The sequence below is a fragment of the Xiphias gladius genome, chromosome 1 (genome assembly GCF_016859285.1).
Source record: "Xiphias gladius isolate SHS-SW01 ecotype Sanya breed wild chromosome 1, ASM1685928v1, whole genome shotgun sequence".
Taxonomy (NCBI): domain Eukaryota; kingdom Metazoa; phylum Chordata; class Actinopteri; order Istiophoriformes; family Xiphiidae; genus Xiphias; species Xiphias gladius.
This window is the reverse complement of record NC_053400.1, coordinates 29384941-29402109: the sequence shown is the minus strand read 5'-3', so window position 1 is coordinate 29402109 and position 17169 is coordinate 29384941. Positions and strand designations below refer to the sequence as shown.

The following is a 17169-nucleotide window of genomic DNA, read 5'->3' as shown; positions in this document are numbered from 1 at the left end:
ACACTTAAATGATATGTTTCTGTTTTGGCCATCTGTCGTCAGTACAACCAACCATTTAGCAGCAGTCATGACTGCTAACACTTTTACTGTGCTTAGTATACAGAAATATTTTGTGTCGACCTGTGGTCCCAGTTTTGTTTTTCTCCAGTGCTCCTTGTGGCCTATTGGTATGCATTAGCGTAAGCTACATATTGATGAAAACTGAGCCATGTGTGACTGTGAAAATAGTATACATGGTCTTACATTATCTCACTTTGACATGCCATTGTGGTTAACAGTTCACCAATGCATAGATCCCTGGGAGTTTAGACATGTGTATCCTATAAAATTGCCACCAGGTCTGGAAGCACTATATGATTGTGTGGCCAAACTGGGAAGTACCAATATTAAAAGACTGCAGTGCAATGAGTATTTAAGAGGTATTCTAAAAGTGTGATTTGCTGTGCGGCTTTTAATTAAAGCAATAAGATCTGTGAACATCACTTGTAGCACAGAATCACCTCTCTTTGAGATGAAAAATGTGTCCTCGCATTCATTTTTACAGTAGATTAGCATGAAATAAGCACTCCATAGTCTAAAATGTTATTTATTTTAATAGAATTTCCATCTGCCCATCCCTTTTAAACAAGTATTTTAAGAGTTAATGAACACATTATCTTCAGAGCAGACCTTGACTGTGAAATTAATTAGACAACATAAAAACCTTATGAGGCATAAAACTCCATTTTACACATAAATATCGGGTATTGTTCAGTTGAAAGCTGGAAAATGGGATACTTAAGGCAGCAAATTAATAATGTCACCATTTTTGAGATGCACCTGTGACAATATAACTTCAGGACTTGGGCGGAGTGCTCACGCTTATTGAGCTGCCAAATACGTAAACAAATGAACTTTCATTACACTTGATGATAAATTGTTAATTGATGATTTTCAAAGGTAGTTTTATATACACTCTGAAAAGCAGTAATACTCTCTTTTGGTTTACTTACATCAAAAACAGGTTTACTGAATATTTAATCTGCTCTTTAGATTTTAATATGTTCAAAACCCACAGCCATTAAAAGCATTACTATTGTGCCATAGCGTAATGTACAAGGAAAGAATAAAATACAGAAAAATATGTATAGCTGAACAAGTCAATACATTTAATAACAAACTGCCTTTGTTGGCAAAAGAGAGCACGCACTGTAGGACTGGCTTATTTATCTTGTTCAGTCTGTTAACATGCACACTTCTAATTTGACTCTTACCAGATTAAGGAAATAGTCCAGTTATTATAACTAATAGACATAGTTAAATTTAAATTACCTGTCTGTGACAACTGATGGAGATACATGCTACTGTCCGAATTTTCAAAACACAATTTAAGGATGTTTGAAAGTAATTAAAGGCCAGTGCCCACTGACACACGACTGATGGTGAGGTACATTCTTCTTCTACTTGTCCAAAAATTTACCGTAATACTCATGTCATACTTTTCAATTGCTTGTGAAGGGACAAAGGAAAACAGAGAAACTGCTTTCAACTTGGGATTTCAAGTAACAGAACTTGGGTTCTAATAGTGGGTTTTTGGGCTTTGTACATCCATCAAAGCAAAAGACATCAAATTGCATTAAGATCCTAACAACTACATCTTTCTCTTATTTTGTGCTGATAGAAATATTATAACTGCAGCATAATCTCTACATTCTTCCATACAGTAACCCGCCTATCATATAAATTCTGATAATTAGGAAAATCCCTCTAATCTATGTGCTTTATTCAAACTATTACCTTAATTTGGTTACACGCCATAATGGGATTGTTGAGTGCATGTTAACATCCTGATTGAGAATTTCCAATACAAATTTACAGAAATTGTAATATTTGAAATTCAACATTTGCTTTAAAGATTCAGTTCCTGAAGTAAAAAAAACAAACGAACAGAAAACCAAAAAATGTCTAGGGTATAGCGTCAAGATGCATTTGCTGCTGTGCAATTTCTATCACTCATAAACTGAGTACATATTTGAAGCGAGGATAGGATGCATCCCGACTGCAGTTTGTAAGCTTACATGACCTCCTTTTGAAGTTCACATGATTTTCATGTTGAATTGGACGGGTGCCTCAGTTGGACTGGCCTCCTCGGTTTCCTCTTTACGTGGCACATATTCAACCTCTATACTTGACTTAGTATTGTCTTTGCCTCTACTCCAGAGGAATAATATAACAAGACAGAAGAGGACAACTCCGAGGAAAGAGATAAATCCCATGGTGGTTGCAATGATAAGTGTCTTTACATCAAATGGAAATGGAACTGTAGCCCGAGTCACATTAGCACTTTCGTCGCTTGGCTGGTTGGAGATGAATGCAAATGTCTTGTTTGGCTGGTGCGGCCAATTGGGGGAGTAGCTATGCACAAAAAGGTGAGCAGCTTTGGTGTCATTGCCTGCTGCATTGCTTGCAATACACAAGTAGGTTCCATTGTCCTGGATTTGGGCATAACGCACCTCCAACGTGCCCTCATTAGACACAGAAAGTCTTGACCCCATGGTTTTGGTAGTAATGTATTCCTTTTTAGGGGATAGCCACATTATCACAGGGACTGGATCGCCCTCAGCTTGGCAAGCGAAATAAACCGTAGTTCCTTCATCTACATGGCTTTCTTGAACTTTATAATCCATGATTTTTGATTTCTGGCAGACAAAATAGTCAGAAGGGAGGATGTCTGGGAAGTCCTTGAACTCTTTTCCTCTCACAATGTCAGGTGAAGCACACATGGGCTGTTGTCTGTTAAAGTTGAGCCTCCACCGCCGGCGGAAGACCCAGAGCAAACGACAGTCACAGGCCAATGGGTTATCATATAAAGCCAGGGTCTCAAGGTTTCCCACCGAGTGAAAGACAGACTCCTCCAGGGTGCTCAAGCTATTGCTGGATACATTGAGTACACGGAGGTGGTTTAGTCCTCGAAAAGAGTAGGGCTCAATGGCAGCTAATCTTCCACCAGCCAAATGAAAAGCCTGGAGCTTCTGTAGATTGAACAGTTCGTTCCCTTCCACAGTATGAATGGGATTGAAAGACAGATTCAAAAACCGAAGATATCTTAGGTGACTGATGGCTTGGTAGGGGATGACAGTAAGATTACAGTTTGTGATGGACAGTGATGTGAGGTTGAGTCCAAACAAGCATTTTGGTGTCATCGTATCCAGGGCAGGCATATGAGAAATCTCCAGCACTCTGAGCCGATACAGCCTCTTAAAGGAGTAATCCCTTATGACAGTGACGTTTAGATAACGTAATCGAAGTGACAACAAGTTATGCAGATGGCTAAGGGCATCAGTGGGCACCGAGGCCAGATTACGTCCCTCAATGTTGAGGCTTTCAAGGTTGCTGAGGCCATGAAATGATCTGGGTGAGATGAATACTAGGTCATTGTCACCAACCTCCAGAGCCCTCAGGTTGTACAGCTCCTGGAACATATAGTCGAGCAGAATGACAATTTTGTTCTCACTAATATCCAGCTGGGTGAGGTTGGTCAGGCCAGTGAACACCCCCAGCTGAATGAGCTTCAGCTGGTTGGTGCGCAAACCTAGAGTTCGGAGGTTCATAAGGTTGCTAAAAGCCCCAGGCTCAATAGTTGAAATTGTATTTTCATTTAGTTGCAACTCCTCCAGCTGAGGGTAATTAATGAACTCTTCGGGCCCCAGAGATTTCAGACGATTCTTACTGAGGTCTAGCAACCTTGTTTCAGTGGGGATGCCCTCAGGAAGAGTTGCCAGTCTCCGTCGATGGCACACAACTGAACGCTCCTGAGCATTGCAGTCACATCGGGAGGGGCAACCGGTGGTGGAGCCAGAAAGGACAGTGCCCAGCATCAGGATCAGGATGGGCTGCCAGCACGCCACCAAGTAGCTGTGCCCTCCTGCCTCCCCAGACACCATCCTACTGCTTACCTGTGGAGACATGGAAAAAGGCAGTTGGCAGAGTGGAATGGTGGTAGCGAACTGGCTATGACAATTGACAACAAAAAGACTGTATCTTGCAACAGACAGAGAAAGAAAAGAGTTATGAATTGTTTTTATCAATAGTTTTTTAAAGAAAAAACAGTCATAAGAGGATTCCATTCAGCCCTTTATCACATTTTGAGTTTTAATTACTACACGAATAACTATGATAATGAACACACAAAATGAAAGTGATTTCTGGAACCAAAAGCTATGTCTATTTACTGATAAGGTTTCCATTTGTAGACAGATATGGATAGATAAGCCCAAATATATATAATAATAATATATTGTATCTTCACTGTTTTTTAATAATTGTTTTCCTGAAATGCTTTCCTCACATTTCAGAAATATGTATATAATATCATTGAGATGTTTTCCTGTGATAGTACTTAAGATACTTTACAATAACAGCTCAATGAACCTTTTTTTTGCGATTCACAAATTTCATGATAATAAACCACTATCTGATGCTAATGAGTCTTGCCAAGGTGTAGGCACATTTTGGCTCTTTTCTCAGCATAACCTACAGTATGAGCTGAATACATTTCTTAAATCCTAAAGCCTTTGAAAAATCTATTTTCATATCTTTTGTACAGTCATTGGATATCACAGTTTTGATTTTGTCTTTACAACTTTACAAAGATAAGCCACCTTTCCCCTTTTGTTTCATAAGATTTCATTAAGGTTACTTTCCTCAGAAATAATGTAATCAGCCTATTGATAAAAGGACTTGGTCACACAACATCACCTTCCTGCCTAAATTCTGACTTCTGAGTGTGCTGAAATCAATTACTACCAAAGTTAGTGACACATTGTTCACACTCATACAAATCGTTTTCAGTGAGCTGCCAAAAATGCCATGGTACATATCTAAATGGCTCTCCAAAACATTTGCACTCTTAAAACATCCCATGTCACCGCTGAACTGTTGACCTTGCAGTGATATAAAACAGGGATTGCTGCCAAATGTTGATAAATTAAGAGCGGGAGATTGTCGGAGGACTTTAAACCCCTATTTGATTTTTACTCAGAGCATTTCAACATGCTAAAACCTTCAAGCTCTACCTCTCACATCAATCATGCAGTTTAATACAGAGCTTATCTTTGGGACACTCTTAAAAAGAGCTTCATAGAAAGTAAGGGAAATGACACTGATTTTTTTTTTTCATATCTTTTAATTTTTAAAGAGTAAATTCCATTATGAGAGGTTAATACAGTGACTGTCTGAATAATCATCATGTTGTTCATGTTGGTATTGCGAATACTTTCTGTAACTCAGTCACTACAAAAGGGTTTTTTTTTTGTAAGAGGGCTTAAAATGATCGGTGTTATAGTTACACTGTTGTAGCTTTAAAAAATATTAACCTTGATAGTAAAGATTAGAACGATTCTGCTTTTATTGCACCTACACGAATTACACATCACTCTCTGTGAATTAAAATCATGGGACCGAGGCAGCTTGGATTGTGGTCTGAGTAGTTCCAATGGATAAATAATTGCAGCTTCCATTTTCACTTCCTTCAGAACTCTTCATTTCTGTCGGCTGCATATGTCAGACATGTTGGGCATCAGTACAGTGTTTATGGTACATTGTAGAATAAAAAACTAGTGTCTCCAGTAGCTCCGTTGTAAGCTCGGACTCCCTTCTGTTTCTCATTAAATATGTGAATTTACAAGTGGCTAGCATGAACCCTTTCCCGATGGGATGGTGAAATGTTTTGTAAAAAAGACAAGCTGCATTTTAGTGCATATAAAGACAAGTATCTCATACATAGTGTATGCATGAGATCCATTGTGACAGATGCGGAACCTTGGAGTAGATACTCGATGCTAAAAACGGGTGACATGTTTATCTGTTTGACACAGAATATGATTTTATAATGTAAAGTCAGGAATATGAATGAGGATGAGGCTCACTGATGTCATTGCTAATCGAAAACAAGCAAATGCAATGGTAATTTTTCTTACTAAAGTACCATGCATGATTTATGATTCAGAGTGTAGAAAGGGCAGGGTACTATCTATGTAATCTGGCCTTACAGCCCAGATCTACTTACTGTATCACCGCTTTGTTTTGACCTTGAGCTGAAATTCTGAAATAAAAGAAGCTGCCAAATAATTAAAATAGCCCAGTGCCATACATTCTTTTTAGTATATAAACGTATACAGTGGCGTTTAAAAGTAGTCTTCCTTCAAGAGAAAAAAAATGCAATTTCAGCCCTTGATCTATTACTTCGTATATTCTTTGTCCCCACCCTGATTCTTTCCATTCCTCTTTTGATAGTATTGATCAGAGGAAGAATACGCGTGGACAAGCCTTTTCTTCCCTTCTCTTCTATGACTGCTCACTTTTTCTTCGTTGACCTCTTACCCCGTCATAGTCTTCAAGCCCTGTCTTAGCTCACCATTAGTCTCTTGTTGCCTTGAATCTCTGCATCTCCTCTCTCTCATGATGGTGTGTGGTTTGATACAGGGCAAATCGAGAGAGAGGTGTGCACTGCAAATGGGTCACTGAACGTCTGCAAGCAGCATGCAGACAAATGAGTTATATGCATCAGTGCAAACATGCCCTTTAGGTGTTTTAAGTTATTGTTAAGTACCTTTGTTGCAGCGTAATGGTTGTAGAACTCTTGGGATATTTACATTACAAGGGGAATTGAAAAGACTGATTATTGTACCCTTTCTAGATAGGGGTGGCAGACAAAATAATAAATAAATAGTCCATTTAAAATGACTTTGAATTAGGGGTGAATGGCATAAACGGTATAGAAAGTGTACCGGTATGAATTTGCCCTACAGTAAGGATTTTGACTATACCAGCTGACCGGTACAACCCTCAGAGATCTAAAATTGCAATGACATAACTAAACCACAGGGAGGCAGCAATGGACTAAACTGTGCCTAATCAGCCGGAAAGAAGAAGAAGATTCGCTGCAGGCTTGGGATAGCCCATAGTGCTTTGTTTGGAAATGACGAAATACCACCCAGCCCTGCTTTTTGACTCTAAAGTAACCAAATCATAGTTGAAAATACAAAGCTTTGTCGATTGTTGCAAACCAATTAGCATTATTTGCCAGTTCCCTGTAAACTGTACACTGTATATGTCTATCATGTTCCTGTCAGTTCGTTTCACCTTGTGACCGCTGTCACAATTCATCAACGCAGCTTGAGTTCTGAGAGTATTCCCCTTGATATATTGAATAATTTAGCTCTTTGTTGTCATTGATGCGCCTGCGGTTTTGGCAAAGGATTTTTTTTCCTATTATTATGCTGCTAAATCGACGACAATGGAATCAGCGGAACTCTGGCCGGTGGCTGCGCTGCCTCCGCCAGTCATGCAGGGACGTACATCACTGTTTTGCATCGAGGCTCCATTCACAAAGTCAAGCTAATGTCATTTTGTTCACGAGATTATTTTTACTTAAATGAAAGTTAACTTTTTTATATAAGACAGCTTTATGCATAAATTGTTTGCATGATAAGTTTGTTGGTTATAGTATGGCATTATTAATGCATTTGACTGAATGTGCATTAGACTGAATCATTAAATTAGAAAATAATAAGATAAGCCATAAGTGCAAGCCTAGCATGGGCCAATGGCCATATTTGATATCTGATATTGGCCGATTAATCGGCTATTGGCTTTTTCCTGCTCCACACTATCGTTATTATATCGGCCTTTAAATATCCACTCGGTCAACCTCTAAGCCCTATACATGTGAGCATTCAGTGTTTGAGGAACATTGAAAAAAAACTTTGTGCCTGGTGCACAAAGTTTGTTGCTTAAATTTTTTTTTTTTTAAATTACATAACTCAATAATAAGCAAGTTAAAGATATGCAAACCATAACTTCTCTTGTACACCCCACATGTTTGAGTCAGAATTGCTTTAATTTCTGTTTGTGACAGTTCATAACTGATTATACTTATTAGATTATGTCTAGCTTCACTTTTCTTCATCATAGTCATGAACAGTCTGCTCATTAGCATCCCTGTAATACATAGCTTGTTGTTCAGTGGCAAACTTATCCCAAGCAGCTCTGATTATTCTGCGACTGTTTAGAGAATGGTGAGGATGGAACAAAAAAGAAGCTACAGCTACAAAGTAAAAGAGTAAATATGTTTAGGATTTAAGAGGTAAATATTGCTTCCACTGGTATGTTTGTGTTCAACTGACAAATTTAAAGGAAACATTTGAAAGTCAGTAAGCAAACAAACAAGAAAACCTTATGGGCTGCATAGAAGTGAAATGTTTATGGGAGATCGCAGTGGGCAGAATATCTAGAGACTCTTTTAGGTGATAGAACTGTACCTGTAGTATGTGATATCTAAACAGCAAACGTTTTCAGTGCTTTTCAGTGAATAATTTAATAATCAACGAAAAAGGTTACATCTTTGGTCACTTAATTTTTTTAGTAAATCAAAATAAAATGTTTACATCTGGCCTCAAATTCACTACATCATGATTGGAATGGAAATATTTAATTGAAAGCCAAATCTCTAGCATATACAGATATAGACTTGCAACAGTTTAACATACTAACAGTAATGATATTATAAACATACAATGACCTGCAATAATACTTGCATTACAATAAATATTTGCAGAGTGAATATAGACATTTTAAGAACTGTATTGCAGCAAAGGTTGCCAGCTAATCTACATCCTCCAGTTAGATAGGAGAAACCCCATGAAAACAAATCCTCCATGGAAGCCTGAGATAAAGGTATGAACCCCTGCAAACCTAACTGCATGGTCTGATAATCCACCATGCCAGGATCAAATGCTTGGAGAAGGACAAAATGGTTCAGTGCTTGGGAGCTACTCCTGTTGAGATGCAGAAACACACCTGCAAGGGGTCAACGAACTCTCTATCTTCTTTTTTTTTTTTGACAGCAGTATTCTGTAGCTAGCAGGGCTCACACCCAGGTATACACTTTTGACTGAGAAGTTACTGCGCAGAAGATGCCCACACCAATACTTATTTTGGAGATAGTGTCAAGAGGGATGAAAGGATTTGGGATGATTATAGTGATCATGGTAGAGGACAAACAAATGCACAGAAGCTTGTTTTTGATGGAATACTTCATGCAAAAATGAACATGGCACAATAAATTCTCATACTGCAGCTCTCTGACAGCCTGCTTCAAAACAAAACGGCCTAGCTGTGACACTTTTAATTTCCAAAGCGGGAATAAGCCAAACAATTGGAGTTCAACATATTTACATTATTATTTAAGCATCTTTTTCGCCAAAACTAGTCCTCTGATGTTTTTTTGCAAAATAATTTTTCAGGTTCTTCAGGAAACGTTTCACAGAGGCTTAAGGTGTGAAGCATGCACTGTGAAACTCTGTGCCACTGTGGAAACAATTATGACAACAGAATAGTAATATTGTACATATCATTTTATTGGTACAAAAGAAAAGTGGGGAGAGAAGCTGCGGATTTAGACTTATTTAGCTGGAGATCTATTTGCATTCACCAACCAATTTGGGCATAAAAATCATTAAAAGTTTACAAGAATTAGCCAATTAGCCATGTTAATATTGGCTTTTGAGAATCTTAAGGTGATGTGAAGCAGAGTTCTGTAGATTTACTGAAATTAATAGATAGGCAGTTTTGACAAAAAATCCGAGCGTGTTTCTCCAACAAATTCAGCTTTGGCATTCATGCCAGATAGTTTTCAGTTTGACAAGATACACTGTAGGTCTTGAAGATGCCAAGTGACATGGAGTAGTTGATCATAGAAACCTGTTCTTTATTTAAACATCATCAACAACTGTGATCAATGCAACTTAAAGTAACGGTCTCCGGTAGGCTTTCCATTTGACTCTGTCCATCTCTAAGTACCTTTCCAGATAGCAAAATGAAACTTCTGGCCGAACATATGCCTGGGTCCTCGGCATGAGTCTGGCCCATATACTTCCACATCTGGGCTGATTGCGGCTGTTATCCTCCAGTCTTGGCTGGCAGCCAGGAAGATTTTCTGTGTGTGCACCAGAGTTGGTCCAGATGTGGAAGTAACATCTGACAGTCATGCTGAATGTGGGCTGGACCTGGGCTGGGGAACAGGGCATTTGTGAGCCAGAAGAAGCACAAATATGTGGCCCCAAGTATTTGCCAGAATAATTTTGCCATCTGGGTTACTACACTCTGACTAACACAGCATTCATCCAGTTGTCAGTAATCATAGCTGGTAGCGGTAGAGGTTGGTCAAGCATTTTGTAGGCTTTTATTGTAATGTAATACTTTTTGAGTCCCAAATCTTATAAAAAATAAAACAATTGGTATCCTCACAAGAAAAGCTGTTTTTGGAATTACATAAACGTGTTTCTGTAATGTTTTCTCCACATGTTGCCTTGTAGAATAAAGTAATAATGAATGTGAACTTTAAACAGAGAGCACTGCAACCCATTTTACTTCTCACCTGGCTGCGTATGTGCTTTTGAAAATTAGTTGTGCATGCTTTATTCCTGTAGGGGCATGGCCCCTAATTTTAAGATCGCAGAATGTGTACACACCTCCACAGGACCAGCACAATGTTCAAAGGCACCTCAAGGGTGTTGATCAGTAGCAAGTAGGTAAGAACTGTATTGTTCTTACATGTTCATCCTCTATACTACTGATCTGGAAATAAACAGCGCCAAGATCAGAAGGCCCCTCTCATCTCCTGTGTTGTCAGTGGACGAGACTAACCTAATCATCTTTGATCTTCCAACTTCAGTAGTGCACTTAAAACAATTCAATAGACCCTTTTTTTTTGTATGAGACACTCACCTTATCATGACCTGGTAAACATTAGTTCACCATTTGCTGTCACAACATGTCTACAGTCAACTTAGTCAACTGGCAGCACTATTTTCAGTATTATCTAGTCAAGTCAGTTTATTTTCATATCACAAATCACAAATTTGCCTCAAGGAACTTTACAATCTATACAGCATCCGACACTTTCTATCCTTAGACCCTTGAAATTATACGAAGAGACATCTTTCATAGAAGATATTTTGACAGTTCGAAAAGCACAGGGGTAAGTAATAGTGATGGCTGAATTTCATTTAGCTGGTTCGGTTTGGGAGCCTAGTAATGCGCATCCATTGTTAATGTTATTAGCTACAACAATTTTTCTTAGTAAGATGAGTCAAAATGTCTGCTGTGGAAAAAGCCTATAATGGAGTCCCTGGAGTAACATAAGATAAACTAACTGATGTGGATCACTGCAAAAACATACTGTAAGCAAGAGATACCCAGTAAAATAGTGCTAGTCACTAAAAACACTAAAAAACCAAAGAAAACTAAAACAAAACAAATCAAAACAAAAGAAACTTCAGCCCATCTCAATGTCCCAGCCATAGAGAGATGACACTCATTGTTGGAACAAAAACAACTTTTGGTTCAATGTGCCACAACATAAATAAAACGTCACACAACTCCTCTCCAATTCATCACACTTTACTAACCTCACCTAATGTTGTCAGCTACCTTGAAACATGTTTTTAATTTTGACTTGAACTGAAGCTCACACTGGTCTGCACCTCACTGTGTGTGTGTGTTGTGAAGGTTAGAAATTATCAGTACGCTACAACAACATGTATTTTGGCCACAAACACACATGCACACCGAGCAACTATGGCTTGAAGCCTCTGCCATGTATGTAGACCAAGGACTCTGAGTCCATAAATTGTAACGTCTTAATCCTAATGGTTTCTGTCTAACAAAAATTGGCATCGCATATTAGCATCTCAGAAACAGAGAACCTGAGTGCTATTAAAACATATAAACTTAAATACCAGTTTTAAAAAAATCACACTTAGTAAGCAAAGTGGCTGTTTGGAGTTGAGGGTTAGAGGCATAAGCAAAAACAAAAAGGAAATCCAAAGCACTGAGAGTTCTCAGCTGACACCTACGTGTCACACCCCAAAGAAGACTCCTGCTGAAACGTGGGTGTCAGCCATGCTTGAATAAAAGCTTTTTTACTACACTCAGAACTGAGTGCCTGGAATTTCTCCATCGTTATTGTATGTTGAATGTATGCTAATGTAATAGTAAGCATCTGTCTTGATTGCATGTGTATTACAAAAATGCACAAACACAAAAATATCAAACTTTTCGGTACTGTTCACCTCAAATTGTAGGTGGCCAACAGTTTCAACGATAATAATCACAGTGAACATCACGTACGTCCCAATATGCTTAGCTTAAACTGCTGGCAGATAACTGGAATAGGCTCATCCTGATTGGCTGACGATAGAACTACAGAGCTTCAACCGTGTCCATAGATGTGTGGTTACAATGTGTAACCATCATTGGATATCTGTAGTTGAATTAGCTCAAATATGAAATGAGGGTTAATAATGAATAAGAATTTCTTAAAATCAAAATCAATAATTTTAATCATTTGGTTTGGATTTGGTGATTAAATACATTTGGTCCAACTCATATTCTTGTTCCTTAAGAGTGAAATCAGGATGGGTTTGATATCAAGAATCAGGATTCTCATGACCCTCGTTGAGGGATGGACTTGCACAGGGAACTATACATGATGACAGTGTAGGAACAAATCAGAGTATAAACAAAACATTGAAAATAAAGTACTTGCCAACTTCCAACATTGCAAACTTTAGACGAGAGGTTTTAGCTTTTAATTTTTAACATTTTTAACAAATGAAAACAGTTGCAGAATTGTTAGTTTTGTTTCAATAATAAAGATGCCTTAAGCAGTTTTGAACACTAGATCCAGAAAGTAGACTTCAAAACAAAGCCACAGAGCCCAAGAGTCTTTAAGTACTATGGCGTTCTTGTCACTAATGTGAGCCAAAAGAACATGACCTAAGGTTGGTCCATGGTTATTTACTCATTCAATATACACTTGGATTCTGCACTTAAATTCTGCTAGACTCTTTATCTGGCCATGTGAGAAATAGTCCTGTAATCTTTTATTTTGTGGGTCTCCTTGGGGTTCCTAGATGTTCGTCTTTCTTTACCAGGCACTCGACTCTACAAAAGATACTGGCTCCTACTTTGCTTTTTCACACTGGGCTGATAGCGTACAATCAGTGTGTGGGAGCTTCTAAGCTGGAAGCTTTTGAGCTGGGAGCAGCTGCCCACGGTTTTATATGGGGGGTCAGCGAGAGCCAGAGGGACCCAACCAGACGAGCTGGTGAACCAAAACAATTAACTGGAAGAGGCTGAAAGCTGCACAGAGTTGCAGACTGGGCTATTTACTCTCTGAAAATCAGCAATACTACCAGCCGTTTTACAGATTCATTTCATTTAGTGTTGATACAGAAAATATTGCTTAATGTAAATATCATTTGCCATCCAGAGCCAATTTTTTTCCTAATGTGTTTTTAATAATTCTTTAGATACAGTAAATGACATGCAACCTGTCTTTTAAACTATTTCCTAATTGTTCATTCCCTTTTGGCGCAAGGCATTGTTTATCCTGCTGGGATATAATTGAAGGCATGACGGACACATTTGCATCCTGTTAGACTCTTACTAGCTCACAATCAAAATCAGTCAGATCCATGAAAAGGCGCATGTTAAGATAGTTAAATGATCCTGATCCATATTAAAAAATCTTGGAAAAACAGGCCCTGGAATGAACCTTTCAGTATACCTAACCTGCTTTACAGTATTACCATGTAGATCTGTTTCTTGGTTCATTGACAAAGTCCAACAGTAATACTACAAAAGACGCTCCTTTATTCATTAACACCCATTCCTCTTGAAAGTCAAGTAGGATAAGCTTGAAATTACACAAACCTTTATCCCCTACTCACCATCAGGGAATATAAGATGTTTTGGACTGGGATTGAAATGAAAGAGCTAAATGTTATGCTAAGGGCAATTTTACCTCAGACAAGCCTCTTATAGCCCTTCAAAGAAAGCACAATGGGAGATTTTGAGAGATTTTCACACCAAGTCATGCGGGCAGTAATTACTGGCTACAGTGCAAATATGAAGATAGGGTACCTTGGTATTCTTTATTGATACCAGGAAACTTAGACTATTCATTTGAGTAACGTGTTCAAATTGTCTCCAAATTATTTTCCTCGGTTTCTCCACAGGAATGCATTAGCCCTGGTGGTAATAGAGAAATATTGAATAAAGATTGCTGATGCTTAATTGCTTACTGCCCTAGTCTTTGCAGTTTTGAGAATACAGAAATACAGAGCAATAATTCATGTCTTTTCTCTCTGGTGAAAGAAACCAGACCCCACTGGTGTCAGATATATTATTAAAACCACCAGCCAACAAAATGATAGGATGAACAGACAGACAGATGAATGGGAAGAGACAGTCTTTGCAAAATTTCCACTGGGATCAGTTCCAGAATATATTATTGTAGGCTCTGCTATGGTAGACCTTGAACCCAGCCAGGAGCGTGAACATGAGGCTACCAAAGACCTCCATCCTACTAGCACCTGACTGTCTAATATTTCAGATGAAGCTGTTATTATTAAATTTAAATGTGGAAGGCAGCTGCAGAGCAGCAGGACTGTGACCTTCTGAATACATTTGTAGAACGCAAATTTGAGTATCCTGTGACAGATCTGCCTCCGTCTGTCACCTCGCCACCCAGCCGACACTGTATAAACACGTGGTCTGGCAGTCTTCTCCACAAACACTTTCACCATTTCCTTTTCAAGGTGGCTGATGTTTCCCATTATGTGGCAGCATCTCGATTCCACGTGGATCTTGTTTCAAAAGATGATTTAATTGTAACACCCTAGATATTGTCTGGCCAGATTATACAGCGATCCTTTCTGGGCCATCACAAATGAAATGTCATGTGCAGGGCTGCCCCGATTTTAGCTGTAAATAAAATGGGCTATAATTAAGTCCTGAAATCAAACACGAAAAATAAACTATAAGAGACCATAAAAAGGCTTTAGATGGAGGTGGAATGAACTACTATTTATTTATCATTTTTACTCGCATGGAGAATACAATGACCTCTGGAATAAATCTAGCTGTTATGCTCACAATACAAAGCCGCATGTGGCTTACTTTTCAGCATACTTATTTATGTCTCCATGTTTAGCTTATTGTAACTTCCTCTATTATGTGATTGGTCAGCTTGACTATTATTCGATTTGATCTGGGAAATACCTTAAATCCGACTATAAATACGTTACCTTGGCTTTGATGATCCTCATTTGATCCTACTGTGAGGATATTGGCTATTGTTCAGTATTATGTATAGACCGTTATATCACAGAATATTAAGCATATGACCGCATGGAGCAAAGCACTGAAAAAATGTATGGCAGCACGGTTTTGATTTGTTTTATTTTGATTGGTTGGCTCAAAAGCTTTTATTTGTATGTGTGTGCATTGTCTTAATCATTGAAGTAGTATTACTAATTGTATTACTAGTACTCTTAAATAAATAGATAATTTTAAATATATTATCATGGGGTGTTACATGCATACACTGAACTTTATTTATTGTTATTCTGGTTGCCGCTGAGCAGCCTCAAAGGGCAGTGGGGGGGGGCGTGTGCCTCACACAGGTACCTAAACAATAGGTCCTGGTTTGCAGTGGAGGTGTTTGAGCTAAGAGCATCTCAAAGTACATTTGCCATTTTACCCATTTGACTATCGTCAGTCTCATACATGACACCTGATGCGGCTGTCATGTATTACTAGATTTGTTCAAAATATTTATTAGTATGCAAAATATGTCACACAATGCTCCATTGTGGAATACATTATAGGTGCTATAATCAATATTTTTATACTGCTCAAATAACTACTTCAATATGAAAAGTTTTAAAACTGATAGTTTTGATTAATCATTTGTTCAACAGATATAATCAGAAATTCCAGTCATAAACAGGCTTGGCTCTTTTCAGTCCATTGATATTGTGTTGAGTGTTTTGGAGCTGCAGATGTGCACACACAGGGACACACAAATAACTACCAAAAAAAAAAAAAAAGATTCCAATCAGCCATCATAACCTGATTACAGGGGCCCAATTAAAAGCTTTGTCTAGCTCATAAAGCCCTGACATGAGGAGCAAACCCTTCACTTAGAGACTGTTGGGGGTCCGTGGTTGGCAGAGGTTGTTACTGCACTGTTAAAAATACAGAGGAAAAGTCTCCTCATAGCTGTCTGCCTGCTGGAGCGTTGCAGCCATGATTAGGAAGATGCAAATACAACAGGCAATGGAAATTAAACTATGAGAGATCATTTGGCTTGCATTAATAATCATACAAAGTTGCCCGTCCTACCCATCGCAACCACCACCACCCATCTATCTAACCTGTGGCAAATCAAACACCTGCATAGGATCCCACACCGCTACTGGATAAAGCCAAAAGCACAAGGCTGCTGAGAATGGATAAGTATGAGTCTACAGGAGTTAACTGGCATTTGAAGGCACATGAATGTTAATGAGGGCAGATTAGGAAGCAACAACAACCACCCTGACAAATCACAAAACAGACACACTCCTGCTCAGCCTCACACCTTCAGCCGAGAATATTAATGGTAGGACATATGTGTGTTTGCATGCATCCATGCACACACACATACAATAACATATATACATTATTTACCTGTAATTTACAAGTGCACCGTGAAAATATATAAGATGCGTACTATACATTTAGACGTTACATGCACACCTCATATGTGTGTGTTCTAACAGTACAAACCCAGATTGCATGGCACACGGCAGAATGAAACCCATCTGGATGACAAAGCACAAATAAGGAGTCCTCCTCAGTGAATAATTCTTTTTTCCGTCCCTTCTATTTGCCTATGATACGCAATTTTATTCTTGACATTAATGTGCTCCCTGGTGATCCCTTGGCCCCACCACTGCACCACAATAAATCTGATCCAATGCCTCAGTACTCAAAGCCCACCATAGAGACTGAGTACTTACCAGGACTGTCATGCAGAGAATTCTAATTCAGGCAGCTCCATGTTGCCAAGGAAATTCAAAATGCCTCCGAAAGCATGGAGACAGGGATGCAGGATTCAAGACAGGCTAGATTCAAATGGGAAAGAGGGATATATGCTGCGGTGAGAATCCCTTGTCTGAGGGGCATTTGAGAAATGCCTGCGTCCTCTCCAGATGCGCTAAATCCGGCAGCACTGATAGGCTGACATGTAAACACACAGGCGGCTCTGCTGGCTCACACACGCTCACATACATGCTG

The 17169-nt window shown here is 38.8% G+C and overlaps 2 protein-coding genes across 5 annotated transcripts in view; one reads left to right on the top strand and one right to left on the bottom strand.

Moving 5' to 3' along the window:
• Nucleotides 1–17169, top strand: part of luzp2 (leucine zipper protein 2) — a 203837-nt gene that overhangs the window by 20351 nt on the left and 166317 nt on the right. The window lies entirely within an intron of this gene.
• On the bottom strand, nt 616–17149 carry lingo1b (leucine rich repeat and Ig domain containing 1b). 4 transcript variants are annotated; one of them, XM_040137480.1, is made up of 4 exons: nt 16893–17149; nt 16660–16694; nt 9841–10051; nt 616–3935 (listed from the first exon to the last, which is right to left on the bottom strand). In XM_040137480.1, the coding sequence occupies exons 3-4, from the start codon at nt 9919–9921 to the stop codon at nt 2076–2078; spliced, it is 1941 nt and encodes a 646-aa protein (XP_039993414.1). In that variant the 5' UTR covers nt 9922–10051; nt 16660–16694; nt 16893–17149; the 3' UTR covers nt 616–2075. The 4 variants fall into 4 exon arrangements, with proteins under 4 accessions (XP_039993414.1, XP_039993396.1, XP_039993405.1 ...); XM_040137462.1 differs by lacking the exon at nt 16660–16694; XM_040137471.1 differs by lacking the exon at nt 16660–16694 and having other exon boundaries at nt 9841–10046.